This window comes from Gopherus flavomarginatus, chromosome 3 (assembly GCF_025201925.1).
Source record: "Gopherus flavomarginatus isolate rGopFla2 chromosome 3, rGopFla2.mat.asm, whole genome shotgun sequence".
Taxonomy (NCBI): Eukaryota; Metazoa; Chordata; order Testudines; family Testudinidae; genus Gopherus; species Gopherus flavomarginatus.
The window spans coordinates 504,589-525,917 of NC_066619.1; the positions used below are offsets into that span (position 1 = coordinate 504,589).

The 21,329-nt window shown below is 56.0% G+C and overlaps 1 protein-coding gene across 7 annotated transcripts in view; it reads right to left on the reverse strand.

Moving 5' to 3' along the window:
- Positions 1-1,894: 1,894 nt before the first annotated feature.
- The window catches only part of TLN1 (talin 1), a 192,949-nt gene continuing 173,514 nt past the window's right edge, over positions 1,895-21,329 (reverse strand). For all 7 annotated transcript variants that reach the window (XM_050943517.1, XM_050943519.1, XM_050943518.1 and 4 more), the window contains 4 exons: positions 8,933-8,995; positions 8,263-8,445; positions 5,466-5,594; positions 1,895-3,031 (listed from right to left, as the gene is read on the reverse strand). In XM_050943517.1, coding sequence (XP_050799474.1) covers positions 2,900-3,031; positions 5,466-5,594; positions 8,263-8,445; positions 8,933-8,995 — 507 coding nt within the window. In that variant the 3' untranslated portion in view covers positions 1,895-2,899. The remainder of the gene's footprint in view (positions 3,032-5,465; positions 5,595-8,262; positions 8,446-8,932; positions 8,996-21,329) is intronic.

The following is a 21,329-nucleotide window of genomic DNA, read 5'->3' on the forward strand; positions in this document are numbered from 1 at the left end:
AACTTGTAAGTAACAGCCAGGCAAGGCGGATTAGTCTTATTTTTGTTTCTCAACTTGTAAATGTTCCTTTTTGCTGAGAGGATTTTACCTCTGTTTGCTGTAACTTTGAACCTAAGGCTAGAGGGGGTTCCTCTGGGCTATAGGAATCTGATTACCTTGTAAAGTATTTTCCCTCCTGATTTTACAGAGATGATTTTTTCCTTTTTTCTTTAATTAAAAGCCTTCTTTTCAAGAACCTGATTGATTTTCCCTTGTTTTAAGATCCAGGGGGATTGGATCTGGACTCACCAGGAATTGGTGGGGGAAATGGGGAGGGATGGTTAAATTCTCCTTGTTTTAAGATCCAAGGGGTTGGATCGGTGTTCACCAGGAACTTGGTGAAAAAGCCTCTCAAGGCTGCCCAGGGAGGGGAAGGTTTTGGGGGGACAGGAAGTGATCCAGACACTGAAATTTCTGGATGGTGGCAGAGTTACCAGATCTAAGCTAGTAATTAAGCTTAGAAGGGTCCATGCAGGTCCCCACATCTGTACCCTAAAGTTCAGAGTGGGGAAGGAACCTTGACAGAAGGGCTGGTCCCTGCCCAGAGCAGGCTTCAGAGCTGGGACTGCACTTGTGTGGGGATGGGGCGGGGGGGGGGGAGAAGAGGAGGGGCGAGGCAGGGATGTGGGAGCCCAGTGTCTGCTCTGTACTGGCTACAGCCTGTTATGTTGCTATTCCTGGGAGTGGGGTGCTGCCTGCAAGCTGAGGGGAGACGGGGAGGGGGAGGGTCATGGTGGCAGCCCTGCCCTGGGAACTGGGCACTTTGGCCTCACCCCTCTCTCCGCAGTCTGAGGGTAGATGGAGAAGGCCCCAGGCTTGGAACCCACAGGCCAGCCCCAGCCCTGGGGAGAAGAATGAATATTGGGCTGGTGGCAGAACCTCCCAAGCAGCAGGACTCTCCCAGTGGGGCCTCCATAGTAGTGATGGGCCAACGCTGGGGCTGGTGCTGAGAGCAGTCTGCTGCTCCATCCCCTGCTTCCTCGGCTGAGAGCAGCCAGCTGGGGGCTCCAGGGGCAGCACAGGCCCAGCTGCCTGACAGGGAGTGAAATTCAGGCCCTGCTCTGCTAAAACCAAACAGTTGCTGCTGCTTCTGGTGGGCTCGAGACCCAGCTGAAGGTGTCAGGGGCAGGTGTTACTGCTGCTGCAGCCATCTGCTCAGTTCTCCAGGAGAAGTGTGTCATGGGGATGCTTGTGGGACCAGCCCACTCCTGCTGCCCTGCTCTCACCCTTAGGCCAGGCCTGTTCCCTGGGGCTGGCGCTGCCCAGCAGGCCTCACCCTCCCCATCACACCAAAGCCTGCTGGTACCCCTCACCCTGCTTCCCAGGGATCTCTCTGCCCTGGAGAACTTACTCCGGGCCAGCTCCCCGGGCCACTTCCCACTCCTAGCTGCAGCTCCCCAGTTCAGTGACATCTGCACGTCACCCTTCACTTCCAGACTACTCCAAACTCTGCCTAGCTGCCTCCCTTCTCCAGTCATTGCAGATTGTCCGTGGTGTCCTGCCTCTGCTGGACCCACTGAGATTTTCAGAGGGGAAGGTTTATAATAGGGCACATTGAGCACCAAAGAGTCTGAAAACTGCCACCCTCATGCTTTGGTTCTAAAAGACGTGGGGAAGGAGGTTGCCCCCAGCAGAGAAGAGTGTCCGGGAGAGGCCCCTGGGGTCTCACACACAGGAAGGGAGCAGCTGCCCCCAGCAGGGAGGAGTGTCCGGGAGAGGCCCCTGGGGTGTCTCACACAGGGAGGGAGCAGCTGCCCCCAGCAGGGAGGAGTGTCTGGGAGAGGCCCCTGGGGTCTCCCCCAGCAGCCCGGGGAGAACGGACGCAGCTGAATTGTGGCCACTGATGTAGACCAAAGAAGCAGGAAAGCCAGTTTTATTGATGAAGAATCCTTTGCAAGGAGCCGTCCCGTTCCCCACCCCAGAAGTGGCAGGGCAGCCGCTTTCCCTTCATGTTTAACAGTGGAAGCTCAGTATCAAAATAAGAGGTGAGAGAAGCCTCAGCCAGTGCAGGGGGGGGAGGGGGGGGAGGTTCAGGGTTCCAGAGTGGAGGAGGGGTGGGGGATGCAGGGCTCCGGGGCCCAAGGCAGGAGATGCTGGGGGAGGGGGTTAGTGGTGGGGGGAGCAGGCGAGTTCAATACTTCAGAAATTCAACACTACAAAAATACTGGAGCTCTTGGACGCACGACGCAGGCACTTGGGAACGAGGAGCAGCAGCGGGTGCTGGCTGGGGGCTGCTCCAGGGGCAGGCAGGTCCCTGCAGGTAGGAGGCACAATGGGGCAGGGGGCAAACCTAGAGATTAACCCCTCGCACCCTGGAGCAGAGGCACTAGGCGACAGGGAAGGCGCTGCCAGCAGTAAGGCATCAGAGGTGAGGGTGGGCTGGTGAAAGAGTCACCAGGGAAGCAGTTTCTGTCCCCCCCATTGCACGACTGGCCCCAGGGCGGAGCCGGGTGAGAACCGTCTCCAAGCTGGAGACCCAGAGACGTGGAACCCACAAAGGCACAAAGGCAAACGCCTGAAAGGTGCAGGGGGGAGGGGCAGCCCCAGGCCCACGGGGCTCGAGGCAGCTGCATAGGTGAGCCCCAGCCCAGGCCTGCAGAGCGCCAGCCTTCTCGCACCCCACGGAGCAGAGCGTAGAAGCGTGTGCCTGTGGCGCGCTGGCTGCGCGGTGAAGCAGAGTTGCTGGTGCAGCACCTGCTGGGGGCAGTGTCAGATCAGTCCCCAGTGCGCTGGGCAGCAGGTGAGTCTGGGTGATCCAGGCAATCCCTGCTCAGGACAGGCCTGTATTAAATAGGAGGCGGCGGCAGCAGTCTCTGTGGTGAGAGGGGGCGGCCAGGCTCAGCTCATGACCACGCTCCCCTCAGTTCTGCCCCTCATCCCGCAGCTCTGAGGGCAGGAACTTGTACTGCTGCTGCCGGATCATGGCCAGCTTCTTTCGGGCCTCCTCCAGCTCCCGCTCCTTCCGCAGCATCTCCTCCTGCGCCGCAATGATCTGCCAGGGAGAGACTCAGGTGAGAGCCTGCCCCGCCCGCGGGCCCTGGGGCCTTGTGAGCACCAGCTGGGGCCTGCCCCGCCCGCGGGTCCTGGGGACTTCTGAGCACCAGCTGGGGCCTGCCCGCGGGTCCTGGGGCCTTGTGAGCACCGGCTGGGGCCTGCCCCGCCTGCGGGTCCTGGGGCCCTGCGAGCACCCGCTGGGGCCCCGCCCGCGGGTCCTGGGGCCCTGCGAGCACCCGCTGGGGCCCCGCCCGCGGGTCCTGGGGCCCTGCGAGCACCAGCCGGGGCCCCGCCCGCGGGTCCTGGGGCCCTGTGAGCACCGGCTGGGGCCCGCCCATGGGTCCTGGGGCCTTGTGAGCACCCGCTGGGGCTCGCCCACGGGTCCTGGGGGTCCTGGGGCCTTGTGAGCACCGGCCGGGGCCCTGCCCACGGGTCCTGGGGCCCTGCGAGCACCGGCCGGGGCCCGCCCGCGGGTCCTGGGGCCCTGCGAGCACGAGCTGCGGCCCGCCCGCGGGTCCTGGGGCCCTGCGAGCACCAGCCGGGGCCCGCCCGCGGGGTCCTGGGGCCCTGCGAGCACCAGACGGGGCCCGCCCATGGGTCCTGGGGCCTTGTGAGCACCCGTTGGGGCTCGCCCGCGGGTCCTGGGGCCCTGCGAGCACCGGCCGGGGCCCTGCCCACGGGTCCTGGGGCCCTGCGAGCACCGGCCGGGGCCCGCCCGCGGGTCCTGGGGCCCTGCGAGCACCGGCCGGGGCCCGCCCGCGGGTCCTGGGGCCCTGCGAGCACCGGCCGGGGCCCGCCCGCGGGTCCTGGGGCCCTGCGAGCACCGGCCGGGGCCCGCCCGCGGGTCCTGGGGCCCTGCGAGCACCAGACGGGGCCCGCCCGCGGGTCCTGGGGCCCTGCGAGCACCAGCCGGGGCCTGCCACTCCCAGGTTACAGACAGCTGGCGTCGGCCATGCTAGAGAGGTGTGAATATTGGCTCGCAGCTAACCAGCTCCAGCCGAGGGCAGCAGGCTGGACTCTTATTCCCTCATCCTGACCCTAGCGTCAGAGCCAGGGCTATGCAGTATTCCCAGGTTTACGCTGAACCTCTGACTCCCCCACCCATCCCCATGCATGGGGACAAACATACACTCCATGTCCCGGGCATCCTGTAAGGGCTGAGATGTGGGACTCTCCCTGTGGGCCCTGCAGAGCCGCCTCCTGGGCCGGGGGTCTCTCGCCAGGGGTCCCGCAGAGCTGGCCCTTGTTCTGTAGCTACCACAAATATCCAGCTACAACAGTCACTGCTAACACTCTGGCAGGGATAATAAACCTCATGCTCAGGGCCGGAGCCAAACTCGAATGGTCAGAGTCCAAGAGGAGGCTTGATGTGGGGCAGAATATCCTACTGCAGGCTTTTGCACCTGCCTCTGAAGTGTCTGGTGCTGCTGCTCCAGGCACAACAGGACCACGGGCCACACCCTGTCTGGCACTTGATGTGACGACGTGGGGCTGTTCTTAATGTTTCCCTTGAATACTGTGGGGGGGCCTCAGTTTCTGGCCGACCCTCTGTCACCTGGCAACTAATGGCCAGGCCCTTCCTCCCCTGCAGGGGATGCTAAAGGTGTGGGAGACAAAGAAGTCAGGTGACCTCCTGGCCTGGGAAAGAGACAAAGGCCAGAGAGGAGGAGGGGCTGGAGAGTTTCAGTTTCGGGCTGGCTGGGGACGAGGACTGAAGTGCAGACGTGGGGGTCTGGCTCACTGCCCTCCAGAATGGACCCGGCCAAGGGGTCCTGTTCGCTGTATCTACAAGCTCTGTTTTAGACCCTGTTCCTGTCATCGAATAAAGCTCTATGTTGCTGGCTGGCTGAGAGTCACGTCTGACTGCAAAGTGGGGGTGCAGGACCCTCTGGCTTCCCCAGGACCCCACCTGCACGGACTCGCTGGGGGAAGCGCACGGAGGGGCAGAGGATGCTGAATGCTCCAAGGTCAGACCCAGGAGGTGAAGCCGTGTGAGCTTGCCCTGGAGACTGCCTGCTCCAAGGGAGAGGAGGCTCCCCAAAGTCCTGCCTGGCTTTGTGGGGAGCAGTTCCAGAGCATCGCCTGGGGATTCCGTGACACTTGGCACTTCCTGTCCTGACATCCAATGCCACGTCTCAACCCAGCCCCATTCTCAGCACACCCCGGGGGTGCAGGCAGCGTCTCACCGCAGCAGAGAAGTTTCCAAGGGGGAAGGCAGAGGTTTGAGCAGCTCTTGGCCCTGAGGCCGCGAGGGAAGCACATTTTCTGGCTGTATCCACTTAACTGTGCAGCAGTGACACAGTTAAGGGATAAGGTAGAGTTGTCGTTAGGTTTCAGGGGCAACACTCCGTGGAAGGAAGGGGCATTTCCCCTGCTCAGCGCTGCTGTTTCAAGCTGCCTGCAGCCTCCGGGCATGACCCCCTGCTCCTCACCTGCGCGATTCCCCCGACCATTTTCTCCTTCACCACAACCGTCTCATTCTCCTGGTCCTGGAAGGCGGCTGCTTTCTGGGCTGCCTTCACCAGGTGGTCTGATGCCCTCTTCACGGCGTTGCCAGCGGCCTGGGCAGAGAGAAAGGGAAGGTGGCACAGACTCAGCAAGGGGCGAGGTTCTGTCACCTGCGAGTGGGCAGCCACCGCCCAGGATAGCCATAGCAGGGCTTACTGGGCTCCAGGGCTGGCAAGGGGACGTGACGGGAGCCAAGGGCTGGTGGGGGCTCCAGGCCTCCATTAGGGTCAATAGGACCCATGCTGGTGGCTGAGAGGACGGGGGCAGCCGGTGGGATGTCGTGACTGCAGGGGGTAGAGGGAGGCCAGGCTGGGGACTCCCTGCAAGCGCAGGGTCAGGGCACAAGGTGGTGGCCTGGGCGCAGGGGGCTGCAGCCGTGAAGGTGACACTGCTCTCGTGCCCGCACCCTCGAGCTGTGGGTCATGTGGGTGCTGGGAGCTGCCAGGGATTCCTGTACGTGGTCAACAGTGCAGAGGCAGCGGAAATGCTGCTCAGTGCCCAGGGAGGGAGGGACAGACCCAGAGCCCAAGCCAGGCAGAGCCGGGCCCGCAGTGGGGGCAGGACAGGACAAGACAAAGGCCTCTGTACTCTGGGAGTGGGCTGGGGTCACAGGGCTGCCAAGAAGGCCTCTGAGCCGGACAACAGGCACCCCATGCCCCGGTGCCAGGGCCCCGCCGCCCCATAACTCCGCGAGTCCCGGCGCCAGGGCCCCGCCGCCCCATAACTCCTCGTGCCCCGGCGCCAGGGCCCCGCCGCCCCATAACTCCTCGTGCCCCGGCACCAGGGCCCCGCCGCCCCTTAACTCCCCGTGCCCCGGCGCCAGGGCCCTGCCGCCCCTTCACTCGAGTGCCAGCGCCACGATTCCACTGCCCCTCAACTCCCCGTGCCCCAGCGCCAGGGCCCCGCCGCCCCTTAACTCCCCGTGCCCCAGCGCCACGGCCCCGGGCGCCCCTTAACTCCCCGTGCCCCGACCCCGCCGCCCCTTAACTCCTGAAGCGCCAGCGCCAGGGCCCCGCTGCCCCTCAACTCCCCGTGTCCAGCCCCAGGACCCGCCGCCCCTTAACTCCTCGAGCGCCAGCACCAGGGCCCCGCCGCCCCTTAACTCCCAGCACCAGGGCCCCGCCACCCCTTAACTCCTCGTGCTCCAGTGCCAGGGCCCCACCGCCCCTTAACTCCCCGTGCTCCAGTGCCAGGGCCCCACCGCCCCTTAACTCCTCGAGCGCCAGCACCCCACCGCCCCTCAACTCCCCGTGCCCCAGCGCCAGGGCCCCGCTGCCCCTTAACTCCTCGTGCTCCAGTGCCAGGACCCCGCCGCCCCTTAACTGCCCATGCTCCAGCCCAAACGCCCCGCCGCCCTTTTAACTCCTCGAGCGCCAGCGCCAGGACCCCGCCACCCCTCAACTCCTCGAGCGCCAGTGCCAGGACCCCACTGCCCCTCAACTCCCCGTGCCAACGCCCCATTGCCCCTTAACTTCCCGTGCCCCGGCGCCAGGGCCCCGCCGCCCCTTAACTCCTCGAGCGCCAGCGCCAGGACCCCACTGCCCCTTAACTCCCCATGCCCCAGGGCCAACGCCCCGCCGCCCCTTAACTCCTCGAGCGCCAGCGCCAGGACCCCACCGCCCCTCAACTCCCCGTGCCCCAGCGCCAGGGCCCCACCGCCCCTTAACTCCCCGTGCCCCAGCACCAGGGTCCCGCTGCCCCTTAACTCCTCGAGTGCCAGCACCACGCCGCCCCTCAACTCCCCGAGTCCCAGCGCTAGCACCCCGCCGCCCCTCAACTCCCCGAGTCCCAGCGCCAAGACCCCACGGCCCCTTAACTCCCCATGCCCCAGCGCCACGGCCCCGCCGCCCCTTAACTCCCCATGCCCCAGTGCCACGGCCCCGCCGCCCCTTAACTCCCCGTGCCCCAGTGCCAAAGCCCCGCCGCCCCTTAACTCCTCGAGCACCAGTGCCCCGCTGACCCTTAACTCCCCGTGCCTCAGCACTAATGCCCCACTGCCATTTAACTTCTCATGCGCCAGCACCGGGGCCCCGCCGCCCCTTAACTCCTTGTGCCCCACAGCCAGGAGCTGCCTATGAGCAAGCCCCTCGGAAGCCTTGCAAGCGCCAGAGTCAGGGTTCTCACTCACCCTCCCCAGTAAACCCCTCACATGCCAGAGCCTGTCCCCTCTCCCTCACAGCTAACCTTTTCAGTGCCACAGTCTGAGGGTTTGCACCCCTCCCCAAGTTAGCCTCCTATGCTTGCTGGAACAGAAGTGCTCCCAATTCACCCAGTCATAATTAAACCTTAGGGCCCCAGTGTGGGGTAAAGCAGGCGTCCCCCCAGTGCTGATAACCCTGGAGTCCGTGCCTTGGAGCAGGTGATCCGGTGCAGCCCGGGAAGGGAACTGTTCTCAGTTGCTGGCAGCAGCCTTGGGTTTGCTGCCCTGGGGGTGTTAATTCCCCCAGGATGAATCGTGCCTTATAAATACACGGGCAGGCCGGGTTACAGGGCGGCGGGGCTGATATTTCATACCCCACTCCAGGGGGGAGGCACAAGACCCTGACAGAGTGGGGAGCTCCACTCACCCCATAGCCTGGGGTGGGAAGGGCCCCGCCAGCACCAGGATGCCAGCCCTGCTTGGGATGCCCCATCCTGTGCTGTGCATGTGACCTAGCTCTGGAGAGCACCCCCTGCTGTCCCTAGGGGAGCCAGCCCCCCCAACTCATCCCAGGGACTCACCTGCAGCCGCTTCATGGACTCAGAGTCTTGGTCAGCCTTCACCTTACAGGCCACCAGGAGCTGCGCTGTGGAGGCAGCCACTTGCTTGGCGGAGGAGATGAGTTTCTCCTCGCTGGCATGGCCCTGCACTGCTGCGTTCGCAGCCTCACACAGGTTGTTGGTGGCAGCAGCCACCATGCGGGCCTGGCAGGGAGAAGGAGATGGGGTGAGTGAGGAGGGGCTTGGAAGGGCGAGGTCCTAGGGGAGGTGGGGAGAGCAAGGAAGGGGCGCGGCATGTGGAAGGGTGCGGTCCTGCGGGGATGGGGCACATGGAAGGGCGGGGCATGTGGGGGGCAAGGTCCTGGGGAGGCACATGGAAGGGCAAGGCGGGGGGGGGGGAGGTGTGGAGGGGAGGGCATGTGGAGGGGGCCAGGAGGGAAGGCGATGCCCAGGGTGGGGGGCAGATGGGAGGAAGGGAGAGGAGCGACCTCTGTGCCCTGCTGCAGCTGGTGTGAGGAAGGAAGGAAGGGGAGCGAGGGGCAGGATCTCACGGGAAGAGGCTCCCTACAGAGAGAAGGACAGTCCCCCCAGTCCCGGGGGGGAGTACATCAACCAGGGAGGAACCTTCCCCCCTCCCTGGGGCAGGGCCTGGGCACAGTGACTCCGATACTAAAGGGCCTTTGATACTCACAGCTGAAATGAGGCCCTGGGACCACTGGCCGTCGTCCACTGCATTGGCGGGGATAGCACCCACCTGCAGAAGCAAGGACAGGGTGAGCGAGCCCTGCTGTGCCTGGCCCCCCGCCCACCCTGGTAATGGTGCAGGACCCAGCGAGTGGCTGCAGGGAACATGTAGCCCTTCTCTGGCCCTGGCCCTGGTCCCAGGACCCCAAGGGCACGGCAGCCCTGGGTCTTGTCCTGCTCTCTAGAGCACCCAGCACCCACGGAGGGGTCCCTCTGCGGCAGGGCACTCCACAGCTGCCTGTCCCCTCCCACTGAGCAATGGGCCTGGACAGCGACTCAGAGCCAGACACTCCAAGGCCAGATGGGACCATTGTGAGCATCTTGTCTGATCTGGATACCACAGGGCCTAAGACCAGTCCGACCCCCTCTGCCTGGCACAGGGCCGAAGACCAGTCTGAACCCCTGCATGGCACAGGCCTCTTACAGGGCTTCCTTGGATTAATTTCTGCTTCAAGGCCAAGGCCAGGGCTTGAATGAGAGCAGATTCTTTAGAAAAACACCCAACCTTGATTTCAACAGTTTCCAGTGATGGAGAATCCACCACAGCCTGGGGTAAGTTGTTCCAGTGGTAACTGCCCACACCGGCACGTTACTGCTGGCTTCTACTTCCATCCACTCAATCTTTTGTCTGCTACACTGAAGAGCCCTTTGTGACACCCTGGCGCTCCTTTATTCACCACTTTCAGATCATTAGGACATGTTTTGCACAAACTATGCCTTGTGAGGTATCATTCTAAAAGCCTTGATCTGCTAGACAGTAATATCTCATTGGATTGTATGTGCCATCATTGTATGTGAAGTTATGAAGTTTGGATGTGTATGTGTTACTGAAACATGTTGTTAGGTTGAAAACACCCACAAGCAGCCTTTCAGGTATAACAGTAAAAAGGCCAAACAATGTTAATGTCTTAAAGGTGAATGGTGTAAAAATATACTTAGGAAGGTCATAAAGGAATGTGAAGAACAGCTAGCCAAAGACTCAAGAAGTAATACATTCTTTAAGTACATGAGAAGCAGGAAGGTGCTAAACAACCAATGGGGCCACTGGATGATCAAGGTGCTAAAGGAGCACTCAAGGACGATAAGGCCATTGCGGAGAAGCTAAATTAATTCTTTGCATCCGTCTTCACGGCTGAGGATGTGAGGGAGATTCCCAAACCTGAGCCATTCTTTTTAGGTGAGAAATCTGAGGAACTGTCCCAGATTGAGGTGTCATTAGACAAGATTTTGGAACAAATCGATAAACTAAACAGTAATAAGTAGGGCTGTCGATTAATCGCAGTTAACTCACATGATTAACTCAAAAAATTAATTGCGATTAAAAAAATTTCTCTCGATTAATTGTACTTTTAATCGCACTGTTAAACAATAGAATACCAATAGCAATTTATTAAATAGTTTTGGATGTTTTTCTACATTTTCAAATATACTGATTTCAATTACAGCACGGCAGACAAAGTGCACAGTGATCACTTTATATTATTTTTATTACAAATATTTACACTGTAAAAATGATAAACAAGGAAATAGTATTTTTCAGTTCACCTCCAAGTACTGTAGTGCAATCTCTTTATTGTGAATGTGCAACTTACAAATGTAGATTTTTTTGTGTTACATAACTGCACTCAAAAAACCCAAAACAATGTAAAACTTCAGAACCTACAGTCCAGTCAGTCCTACTTCTTGCTCAGCCAATTGCTAAGACAAATAAATTTGTTTAATGCTGCCCGCTTCCTATTTATAATGTCACCTGAAAGTGAGAACAGGCATTTGCATGGCACTTTTGTAGCTCGCATTGCAAGGTATTTACGTGCTAGATATGCTAAACATTTGTATGCCCCTTCATGTTTCAGCCACCATTCCAGAGGACATGCTTCCATGCTGATGACGCTCGTTAAAAAAATAATGCATTAATTAAATTTGTGACTGAACTCCTTGGGGGAGAATTGTATTTCTCCTGCTCTGTTTTACCCACATTCTGCCATATATTTCATGTTATAGGAGTCTCTGATGATGACCCAGCACATGTTGTTCATTTCAAGAACACTTTCGCTGCAAATCTGACAAAAGAACGTGAGATTTCTAAAGATAGCTACAGTCCTCGACCCAAGGTATAAGAATCTGAAGTGCCTTCCAAAATCTGAGAGGAACGAGGTGTGGAGCATGCTTTCAGAAGTCTTAAAAGAGCAACACTCTGAGGCGGAAACTATAAAACTGAACTGCCAAAAAAAGAAAATCAACCTTCTGCTGGTGGCATCTGACTCAGATGATGAAAATGGACATACATCGGTCCGCACTGCTTTGGATCATTATCAAGCAGAATCCATCACAGACATAGATGCATGTCCTTTGGAAGGGTGGTAGAAGCATCAAGGGACATATGAATCCATAGTGCATCTGGCACATAAATACCTTGTGATGCTGGCTACAACAGTGCCATGCGAATGCCTGTTCTCATTTTCAGGTGACATTGTAAACAAGAAGCACGCAGCATTATCTCCTGCAAATGTGAACAAACTTGTTTGTCTGAGCGACTGGCTGAATGAGAAGTAGGATGGAGTGGACTTGTAGGTGCTAAAGTTTTACATTGTTTTATTTTTGAATGCAGTTATTTTTTGTACATAATTCTACATTTGTAAGTTCAACTTTCACAATAAAGAGATTGCAGCACATTATTTTTATTAGGTAAATTGAAAAATGCTTTATCTTCTGTTTTTTTACTGTGCAAATATTTGTAATTAAAAATAATAATATAAAGTGAGCACTGTACACTTTGCATTCTGTGTGGTAATTGAAATCAATATATTTGAAAATGTAGAAAACATCCAAAAATATATAAATGGTATTCTGTTATTCTTTAACAGTGCAATTAATCATGCAATTAACTGCAAATAATGTTTTTATCGAGATTAATTTTTTTAATCGCTTGACAGCCCTAGTAAGAAGTCACCAAGAACAGATGGTATCACCCAAGAGTTCTAAAGGAACTCAAATGTGAAACCGCAGAACTACTAAGTTAGTTTGTAACCTAACATTTAAATCAGCTTCTATACCAAATGACTGGAGCATAGCTAATGTGACGACAATTTTTAAAAAGGGCTCCAGAGGTGATCCTGGCAATTACAGGCTGGAAAGCCTGATCTCAGTACCGAGCAAACTGGCTGAAACCATAGTAAAGAACAGATTTGTCAGAAACATAGATGAGCATAATTTGTTGGGGAAGAATCAACATGGTTTTTGTAAATGGAAATCATGCCTCACCAATCTACTAGAATTCTTTGAGGTGGGTTAACAAACATGTGGACAAGGGGGATCTTGTGGATATAGTGTACTTAGATTTTTGAAAAGCCTTTGACAAGGTCCCTCACCAAAGGCTCTTATGCAAAGTAAGCTGCCACGGGATAAGAGGGAAGGTTCTCTCATGGATTGGTAACCGGTTAAAAGACAGGAAACAAAGGGCAGGAATAAATGGTCAGTTTTCAGAATGGAGAGAGGTAAATAGTGGTGTCCCCCAGGGGTCTGTACTTGGCCCAGTCCTATTCAGCATATTCATAAATGATCTGGAGAAAGGGGTAAACAGTGAGGTGGCAAAATTTATAGATGATACAAAACTACGCAAGATAGTTAAGACCCAGGCTGACTGCAAAGAGCTACAAAAGGATCTCACAAAACTGAGTGACCGGATAACAAAATGGCAGGTGAAATTCAGTGTTGATAAATGCAAAGTAATGCACATTGGAAAACATAATCCCAGCTCTACATATAAAATGAGGGGTTCTAAATTAGCTGTTACCACTCAAGAAAGATCTTGGAGTCCTTGTGGAGAGTTCTCTGAAAACATCCACTCAGTGTGCAGCAGTAGCCAAAAAAAACAAACAGAATGTTGGTAATCATTAAGAAAGTGATAGATAATAAGGCAGAAAATATCATATTGCCGCTATGTAAATCCCTGGTACGTGCACATCTTGAATACTATGTGCAGATGTGGCCGCCCCATCCCAAAAAAAATATTGGAATTGGAAAAGGTTCAGAAAAGGGAAACAAAAATGATGAGGGATGTGGAATGGCTCCGTATGAGGAGAGATTAATAAAAAAGACGGTTACTCACCTTTGTAACTGTTGTTCTTCGAGATGTGTTGCTCATATTCATTCCAGTTAGGTGTGCGCGCGCCGCGTGCACATTCGTCAGAAGATTTTTACCCTAGCAACACTCGGTGGGTCAGCTGGGCGTCTCTTGGAGTGGCACCGCCATGGCGCTGGATATATACCCCTGCCGACCCAACCGCCCTTCAGTTCCTTCTTGCTGGCTACTCCGACAGTGGGGAAGGAGGGCAGGTTTGGAATGGATATGAGCAACACATCTCGAAGAACAACAGTTACAAAGGTGAGTAACCGTCTTTTCTTCTTCGAGAGCTTGCTCATATTGATTCCAATTAGGTGATTCCCAAGCCTTACCTAGGCGGTGGGGTCGGAGTGAGACGCTGCGGAATGCAAAACTGCTGTGCCAAAGGCTGCATCGTCTCTGGACTGCTGAACCAATGCGTAGTGTAAGGCAAAGGTGTGAATGGAAGACCATGTAGCAGGGCGACATATTTCCTGGATGCGGATGTGGGCCAGGAAAGCGGCAGATGAGGCTTGCGCCCAAGTAGAATGGGCGGTGAGATGGCTAGCCGGAATGTGAGCCAATTCATAGCATGTTCGGATGCAGGATGTCACCCAAGATGAAATTAGTTGGGAAGAGACAGGTATGCCTTTCATCCGGTCTGCCACGACTACAAAGAGCTGGGGTGACCGTCGGAAGGGTTTGGTTCTCTCAATATAAAAGGTAAGAGCCCTGCCGACATTCAAGGTATGTAGTTGTTGATCCCGAGGCGATGAATGCGGATTCAGGAAAAAAACTGGGAGAAAGATGTCTTGATTAACATGAAAGGCAGACACCACCTTAGGGAGGAATGCCGGGTGTGGTCGCAGCTGTACCTTGTCCTTGTGGAATACCCTATATGGGGGATCCACAGTCAAAGCTAGAAGCTCTGATACTCGTCTTGCCGAGGTGATAGCGACAAGGAAGGCTGTCTTCCAGGAGAGGTACAGCAGCGAGCAGGTGGCTAGAGGCTCGAAAGGGGAACCCATGAGCTTGGCTAGCACCAGGTTGAGATCCCAAGTAGGGGTCGGGCGTCTGACTTCAGGGTACAACCGCTCCAATCCCTTAAGGAACCTGGAAACTATGGAGTGAGAAAAGATTGAGCTGCCACTTTCCCCTGGGTGGAAGGCTGAAATAGCTGCGAGATGCACCCTTATAGAAGAGACCACCAGGCCCTGCTCTTTGAGGGACCATAGGTAATCCAGGACAATGGGGACAGAAACCTGTCTGGGGATTAAGTTACTCTGAGCACACCAGTGGGAGAAACGCTTCCACTTGGCGAGATATGTCGACCTCATGGAAGGCTTCCTGCTGCCCAAGAGCACCTGTTGTACCAAGACAGAACAACGCAATTCCGACTGGCTCAACCACTTAGCAGCCATGCTGTCAGATGAAGGGATTGCAGGTCGGATGTCCTGTGTTATGAGGTCCGGCCAGAGTGGCAGGGGGATCGGGTCTGCCATGGAGAGGTCGAACAACAGGGTGTACCAACGCTGTCTCGGCCATGCTGGAGCAATGAGGATCAGGTGGGCTCTGTCCCTGCGGAGCTTGAGTAGGACTCTGTGGACGAGCGGAAACGGTGGGAAGGCATAAAGTAGGTGCCTCTTCCACAGAATCAGGAATGCGTTTGAGAGGAAGCCCGGGGAGTGTCCTTGGAAGGAGCAGAACACCAGGCATTTCCTGTTCTCTTGAGAGGCAAAGAGGTCTATGTGGGGAAAGCCCCACCTCCAGAAAACAGAAAGGATAACGTCCGGGCGTATCGACACCTTGTGAGACAGGAAGGACCTGCTGAGGTGATCTGCCAGAGTGTTCTGGACTCCTGGGAGAAAAGACGCTACCAAATCAATAAAGTGGGCTATGCAAAATTCCCAGAGGCGGATGGCTTCTTGACAGAGGAGGGAGGATCGTGCTCCGCCCTGCCTGCTTATGTAAAACATGGCCGTTGTGTTGTCCGTGATCACTGATGCACAACGGCCTTGTAGATGGTCCCGAAACACCTGGCATGCTAGACGGACTGCTCTCAGTTCCCTCACGTTGATGTGCAGGGACAGCTCTTGGGGCAACCAGAGGCCTTGAGTGTGACAACTCCCGAGATGGGCACCCCAACCCAGAGATGACGCGTCTGTGGTTAGTGCTACCGAGGGTTGTGGTGGGTGGAATGGCATCCCTGAGCAGACCAGAGAGGGGTCTAGCCACCAAGTGAGGGAGTCAAGAACCTTCCTGGAGATAGTGAGCACCAAATCCAGACTGTCTCTGTGTGGATGGTATATTGAAGCCAGCCAGGTTTGGAAGGGACGGAGACGTAGTCTCGCGTACTTGGTCACGAAGGTGCAGGAGGCAATGTGACCTACTAGGTTGAGGCAAGACCGCACCGATGTTGTCGGAAAGGATTGAAGACTGTAAATTAATGAAGCCATTGTTTGAAAACGAGAATGGGGGAGGCAGACTCTGGCCAAACGAGTCCAGAATAGCTCCGATGAAGTCTATTCTCTGCGCAGGCGTGAGAGTAGACTTTTCTGAGTTGATCAAGAGACCCAAGCTCCCGAAGAGGTCTCTGACGATGCACAGGTGCTGCGATACTTGTGACCAAGAAGTCCCTCGAATAAGCCAATCGTCAAGATACGGGAAGACGTGTACTCGACGACGCCTGAGGGAGGCGACTACTACAGCCATGCATTTGGTGAAGACCCTTGGAGCTGTAGAAAGGCCAAAGGGAAGAACTGTGAACTAAAAGTGTTGGTGGTTGACCACAAAATGGAGGTACCTTCTGTGTGGCGGATAAATGGCAATGTGGAAATAAGCGTTCTTAATGTCGAGGGTGGCATACCAGTCTCCTGGATCCAGGGATGGGATGATGGTCCCCAGGGATACCATGCGGAACTTCAACTTTATCAGGAATTTGTTGAGTTCTTGCAGGTCTAGGATTGGTCGTAGACCTCCCTTTGCCTTAGGGATTAAAAAGTAGCGGGAATAGAACCCCTTGCCCCTCATGTCTTTTGGCACCTCCTCTATGGCCCTCAGCTTTAGGAGCGCCTGGACCTCTTGCCAGAGGAATTGCTCGTGAGAGGGGTCCCTGAAGAGGGACGGGTAGGGAGAGTGGGAGGGAGGGATTGAAACAAACTGTGGATGGTATCCCGTTTCCACTGTGTGAAGGACCCAACAATCGGAGGTTAGCTGGGACCAGGCAGGGAGGAAATGGGAGAGGCGGTTGAAAAAGGAGGGAGAAGGATCCAGTAGGATAACTGGTGGGACGTCCTCGGGAGTCCCATCAAAAGTTTTGCTTAGACCCTGCTGGTGGTTTAGGAGGCACTTGACTTTGGGATCCTTGAGGGCCAGACTGTCTCTGCCGATTCCCCCTGCCACGACTTCTGGTAGCCTCCTGATGCGGCCTAGTCTGGTTGTACGAGCGGTATGGCTGGGCCCGGAAGGACCTTCATTGGGTCACTGGCGTGTGCATACCCAGCAAGTGCATTATGACACAACTGTCCTTGAGGCTTTGTAACCTGCGGTTGGTTTTGTCTGAGAAGAGGCCCTGTCCCTCGAAGGGTAAGTCCTGAATGGTCTGCTGCAATTCAGGAGGAAGGCCTGGAGCCAGGAGATACGCCTCATCATCACTCCGGTTGCCAGAGTTCTGGCTGCCAAGTCCGTGGCATCCAGAGAGGCCTGGAGGGAGGTTCTTGCCACCTTTTTACCCTCTTTGAGCAGGGCCGTAAACTCTAGATGGGACTCCTGGGGAAGAAGCTCCGTAAACTTCCCCACTGACACCCAGGTATTAAAATTGTACTGGCTTAGGAGGGCTTGTTGACTTGCCACCCTAAGTTGGAGGCCCCCAGCAGAGTATATTTTGCGGCTTAGGAGGTCCATGCGTCTAGCCTCCTTCGCCTTAGGCGCTGATGCTTGCTGGCCATGACGCTCCCGTTTGTTCACCGATTGGACAACCAGAGAGCAGAGAGGTGGATGGGTGTAGAGGTATTCGTACCCCTTTGAGGGGACCATATATTTCCTCTCTACTCCCCTAGCTGTAGGCGGAATTGAAGCTGGGGATTGCCAAATGGTGTCTGCATTGGCTTGTATAGTGCGGATGAACGAGATGCAGTCTAGTAGGTGCATCAGCTGATAAGATGTCCACGACCGGGTCCTCTATCTCAGTGACCTCCTCCATCTGCAAATTCATATTCTGGGCCACCCGCCTCAAGAGGTCGTGATAGGCCCCGAGATCGATTGGCGGAGGGCCTGAGGACGATGTTCCCACCACCACCTCGTCAGACGAGGAGGAGGAGGAGAGGCCCGGGACCAACGGGTCCTGGGGTGGGTCATGTACAGGAAGAGCATCAGCTGCATCAGGTGGAACCTCTGTGCCCCCTGATAGAACTGGACACTCATCCGTGCCCGTAGGGGGAGGGCGGCTCACTGTCGCCTCTGGTACCCGGTGTTCCGAGGGGGCCGAGCGTTGAGCCACTGACAGGGCACCTTGGGCCTGGTGGTATGCCCATGGTGTCCACAAGGACCAGTGATGAGGCCCTTGATCATGGCTTTGTCTCTCCGGATAGTGGCTGGGGACGTCAGAGTCACCCTCCGGAAGGTATGATGCACTTCCAGCCTGAGACGATACTGAAGTGTGTCTCGAAGGCCATGGTGGTGCCGAGAAGCCCTATGAAGACGGCACTGTTCTTGACGCTCAATCCCGGGGTGGTACTGGGGAGCGGTACTGGGAGCTATGGCAGTACTGCGAGCGAGACCGGGACCTTCTACTGTAGCAGTGCCAGGAGGTCGACTGGGATCTCGAGCCCTGTCGCCTGGAGCGACTGCGGGATACACGGTACCGAGATCGGTGCCGAGAGCCGGATCGGTACCGGGAGTATCTGTCTGGTGAACATGATGCTGAGTGGTGCCGCGAGTGCGACCAGTACCGCGATAGAGAATGGTGCCGGGACTGTGAGGAGCGCCGAGAGCGACGTGATCGAGAGCGTCTGCGAGACCGCGATTTGGAACGACATCTCTCTGGAGGATCGACGGATGGAGGCCTTACCAGGGCCGGCTTGCCAATGGATTGAATAACCTGCACTGGCGGTGCCAGGGGTTGAGGACGCATCAGCTCCATCATCGAAATGAGCTCCCTTGCCGTAGAGAAGGTCTCCAGCATAGAAGGGAGAACAAGCTCAACCACAGCAGGAGCCGGGGAACTGTCTGGCACCAGACTCAACGGCCCTTGTGGGACCGGAATCGATGGTGCCATCCCAGGTGGAGCAGCTATTTGCGGTGCCGGCATCGACAGTGCCGCAGCGGAAGACGGTGCCCAACGAACCGTCTTAGACGAGTGCTCCTTCTGGGAGGCTGAAGTTGTATCAGCATGCCATTTCCCAGTTGGGGAAAGGGAGCAGTGCTGAGGAGTCGGTGCCGGTAAAGGTCGGCGCCGAGAGTCCTTCTTGGTACCTGGGAGATCCGGTGCCGAAGGGGCGCTCCTTACCGAGGCAGTCTGTTGGGCGCCGATGCTGCAGGAGTAAGTGCCGACTCCATGAGGAGCTGCTTCAGGGCTTGTCTACATCAGAAAGTTGCAGCGCTGGTGAGGGAGTTACAGCGCTGCAACTTAGGAGGTGTACACATCTGCAGGGCACCACCAGCGCTGCAACTCCCTGTTTGCAGCGCTGGCCGTACTCCCGTTTTGTCTCGGGTGTAGAGGATCCAGCGCTGGTGATCCAGCGCTGGTAATCAAGTATAGTCACTTACCAGCGCTTTTCTTGACCTCCGTGGAATAAGCAGGTATCCCAGCATACCTGAGGAAGCCTCTGGTAATCAAGCTGGTCTCCTTCCCCGGCTTGCTCTCGCGTTCCCCGAACCCCGAGCAAGCAGGTCTCCTTCCCTGCGGTTTGCAGGGTGGTTCGCGGAACGCGAGAGCAAACCGCGGCGAAGCTGGTCTCCTTCCCCGGCTTGCTCTCGCGTTCCCCGAACCCCGAGCAAGCAGGTCTCCTTCCCTGAGGTTTGCTGGGTGGTTCCGGGAAGGCGAGAGCAAACCGGGGAAGGAGACCAGCTTCGCCGCGGTTTGCTCTCGCGTTCCGCGAACCACCCTGCAAACCGCAGGGAAGGAGACCTGCTTGCTCGGGGGTTCGGCGAACGCGAGAGCAAACCGGGGAAGGAGACCAGCTTCGCCGCGGTTTGCTCTCGCGTTCCGCGAACCACCCTGCAAACCGCAGGGAAGGAGACCTGCTTGTTCGGGGAACGCGAGAGCAAACCGCGGCGAAGCTGGTCTCCTTCCCCGGTTTGCTCTCGCGTTCCCCGAACCCCCCTTGAAGCCGCCCAACAGCGCTGCAGTGTGGCCACATCTAACACCACTTGCAGCGCTGGTTGCTGTAAGTGTGGCCACTCTGCAGCGCTGGCCCTATACAGCTGTACTAATACAGCTGTAACAACCAGCGCTGCAAAATTTTAGATGTAGACATGGCCTCAGTCGAAAGTCCCGCTCCTTCTTCGTCCTTGGTTTAGACGACTTGCAGATGCGGCACTTATCAGCAAGGTGGAATTCCCCTAGGCACTTGAGGCAGGAGTCGTGGGGATCCCCTATTGGCATCGGCTTCTGGCACGCTGAGCATGGTTTGAATCCCGGTGCCTTGGGCATGGGCCCACACCGGGGTGGAGGAAAGGGGCTAATCCCCAATCCTCCTTTCAACTATGTACACTAACTATAAAACTAGGTACTAATACTAAGTATAACCACAAAAATTCGAACTATAAACACAGTGAGGAGTAGAGAACTACGAGTAGCTAGGGAGGTGGAGATCAGCAAAGCCGTGCTCCACTGTTCCAATGACCGACACGGGCGGTAAGAAGGAACTGAGGGGCGGCTGGGCTGGCAGGGGTATATATCTGGCGCCACTCCAGGGGGCGCCCTGCCGGCCCACCGAGTGTTGCTAGGGTAAAAATCTTCTGACGAACGTGCACGCGGCACGCGCACACCTAATTGGAATCGATATGAGCAAGCACTTGAAGAAGAATTGGGACTTTTCACCTTGGAAAAGAGATGACTGGGATGGGGGCAGGGGGAATATGATTGAGGGCTATGAAATCATGACTGGTGTAGAGAAAAAGTGTTATTTACTTCTCCTCATAACACAAGACTAAGGGTCACCAAATGAAATTAATAGGCAGCAGGTTTAAAACAAATAAAAGGAAGTGTTTTTTTTTCACACACTGCACAGTCAACCCGTGGAACTCCTTGCCAAAGGATGTTGTGAAGGGTTAAAAAAAGAACCAGATACATTCATGGACGCTAAGTCCATCAATGGCTGTTAGCCAGGATGGGCAGGGATGGTGTCCCTAGCCTCTGTTTGCCAGAAGCTGGGAATGGGTGACAGGGTTGGCTCACTTGGTGATTAGAATCATATAGAGTATCAGGGTTGGGAAGGGACCTCAGGAGGTGTCTAGTCCAACCCCCTGCTCAAAGCAGGACCAATTCCCAACTAAATCATCCCAGCCAGGGCTTTGTCAAGCCAGGCCTTAAAAACCTCTAAGGAAGGAGATTCCATCACCTCCCTAGGGAACCCATTCCAGTGCCACCACCCTGCTAGTGAAAAAGTTTTCGTAATATCCAACCTAAACTTCCCGCACTACAACTTGAGACCATTACTCCTTGTTTTGTCATCTGCTACCACTGAGGATAGTCTAGATCCATCCTCTTTGGAACCTCCTTTCAGGTAGTTGAAAGCAGCTGTCAAATCCCCCCTCACTCTTCTCTTCTGCAGACTAAATAATTCCAGTTCCCTCAGCCTCTCCTCATAAGTCATGTGCTTCAGCCCCCTAATCATTTCTGTTGCCCTCCATTGGACTCTTTCCAATTTTTCCACGTTCTTCTTGTAGTGTGGGGCCCAAAACTGGACACAGTACTCCAGATGAGGCCTCACCAATGTTGAATAGAGAGGAATGATCAGGTCCCTCGATCTGCTGGCAATGCCCCTACTTATAAAGCCCCAAATGCCGTTAGCCTTCTTGGCAACAAGGGCCCACTGCTGACTCCTATCCAGCTTCTCATCCACTGTAATCCTCAGGTCCTTTTCTGCAGAACTGCTGCCTAGCCATTCGGTTCCAGGCCTGTAGCAGTGCATGGGCTTCTTTCATCCTAACTGCAGGACTCCGCACTTGTCCTTGTTGAACCTCAACAAATTTGTCCTTGTTGAACCTCAACAAATTTCTTTTGGCCCAATTCTCTAAT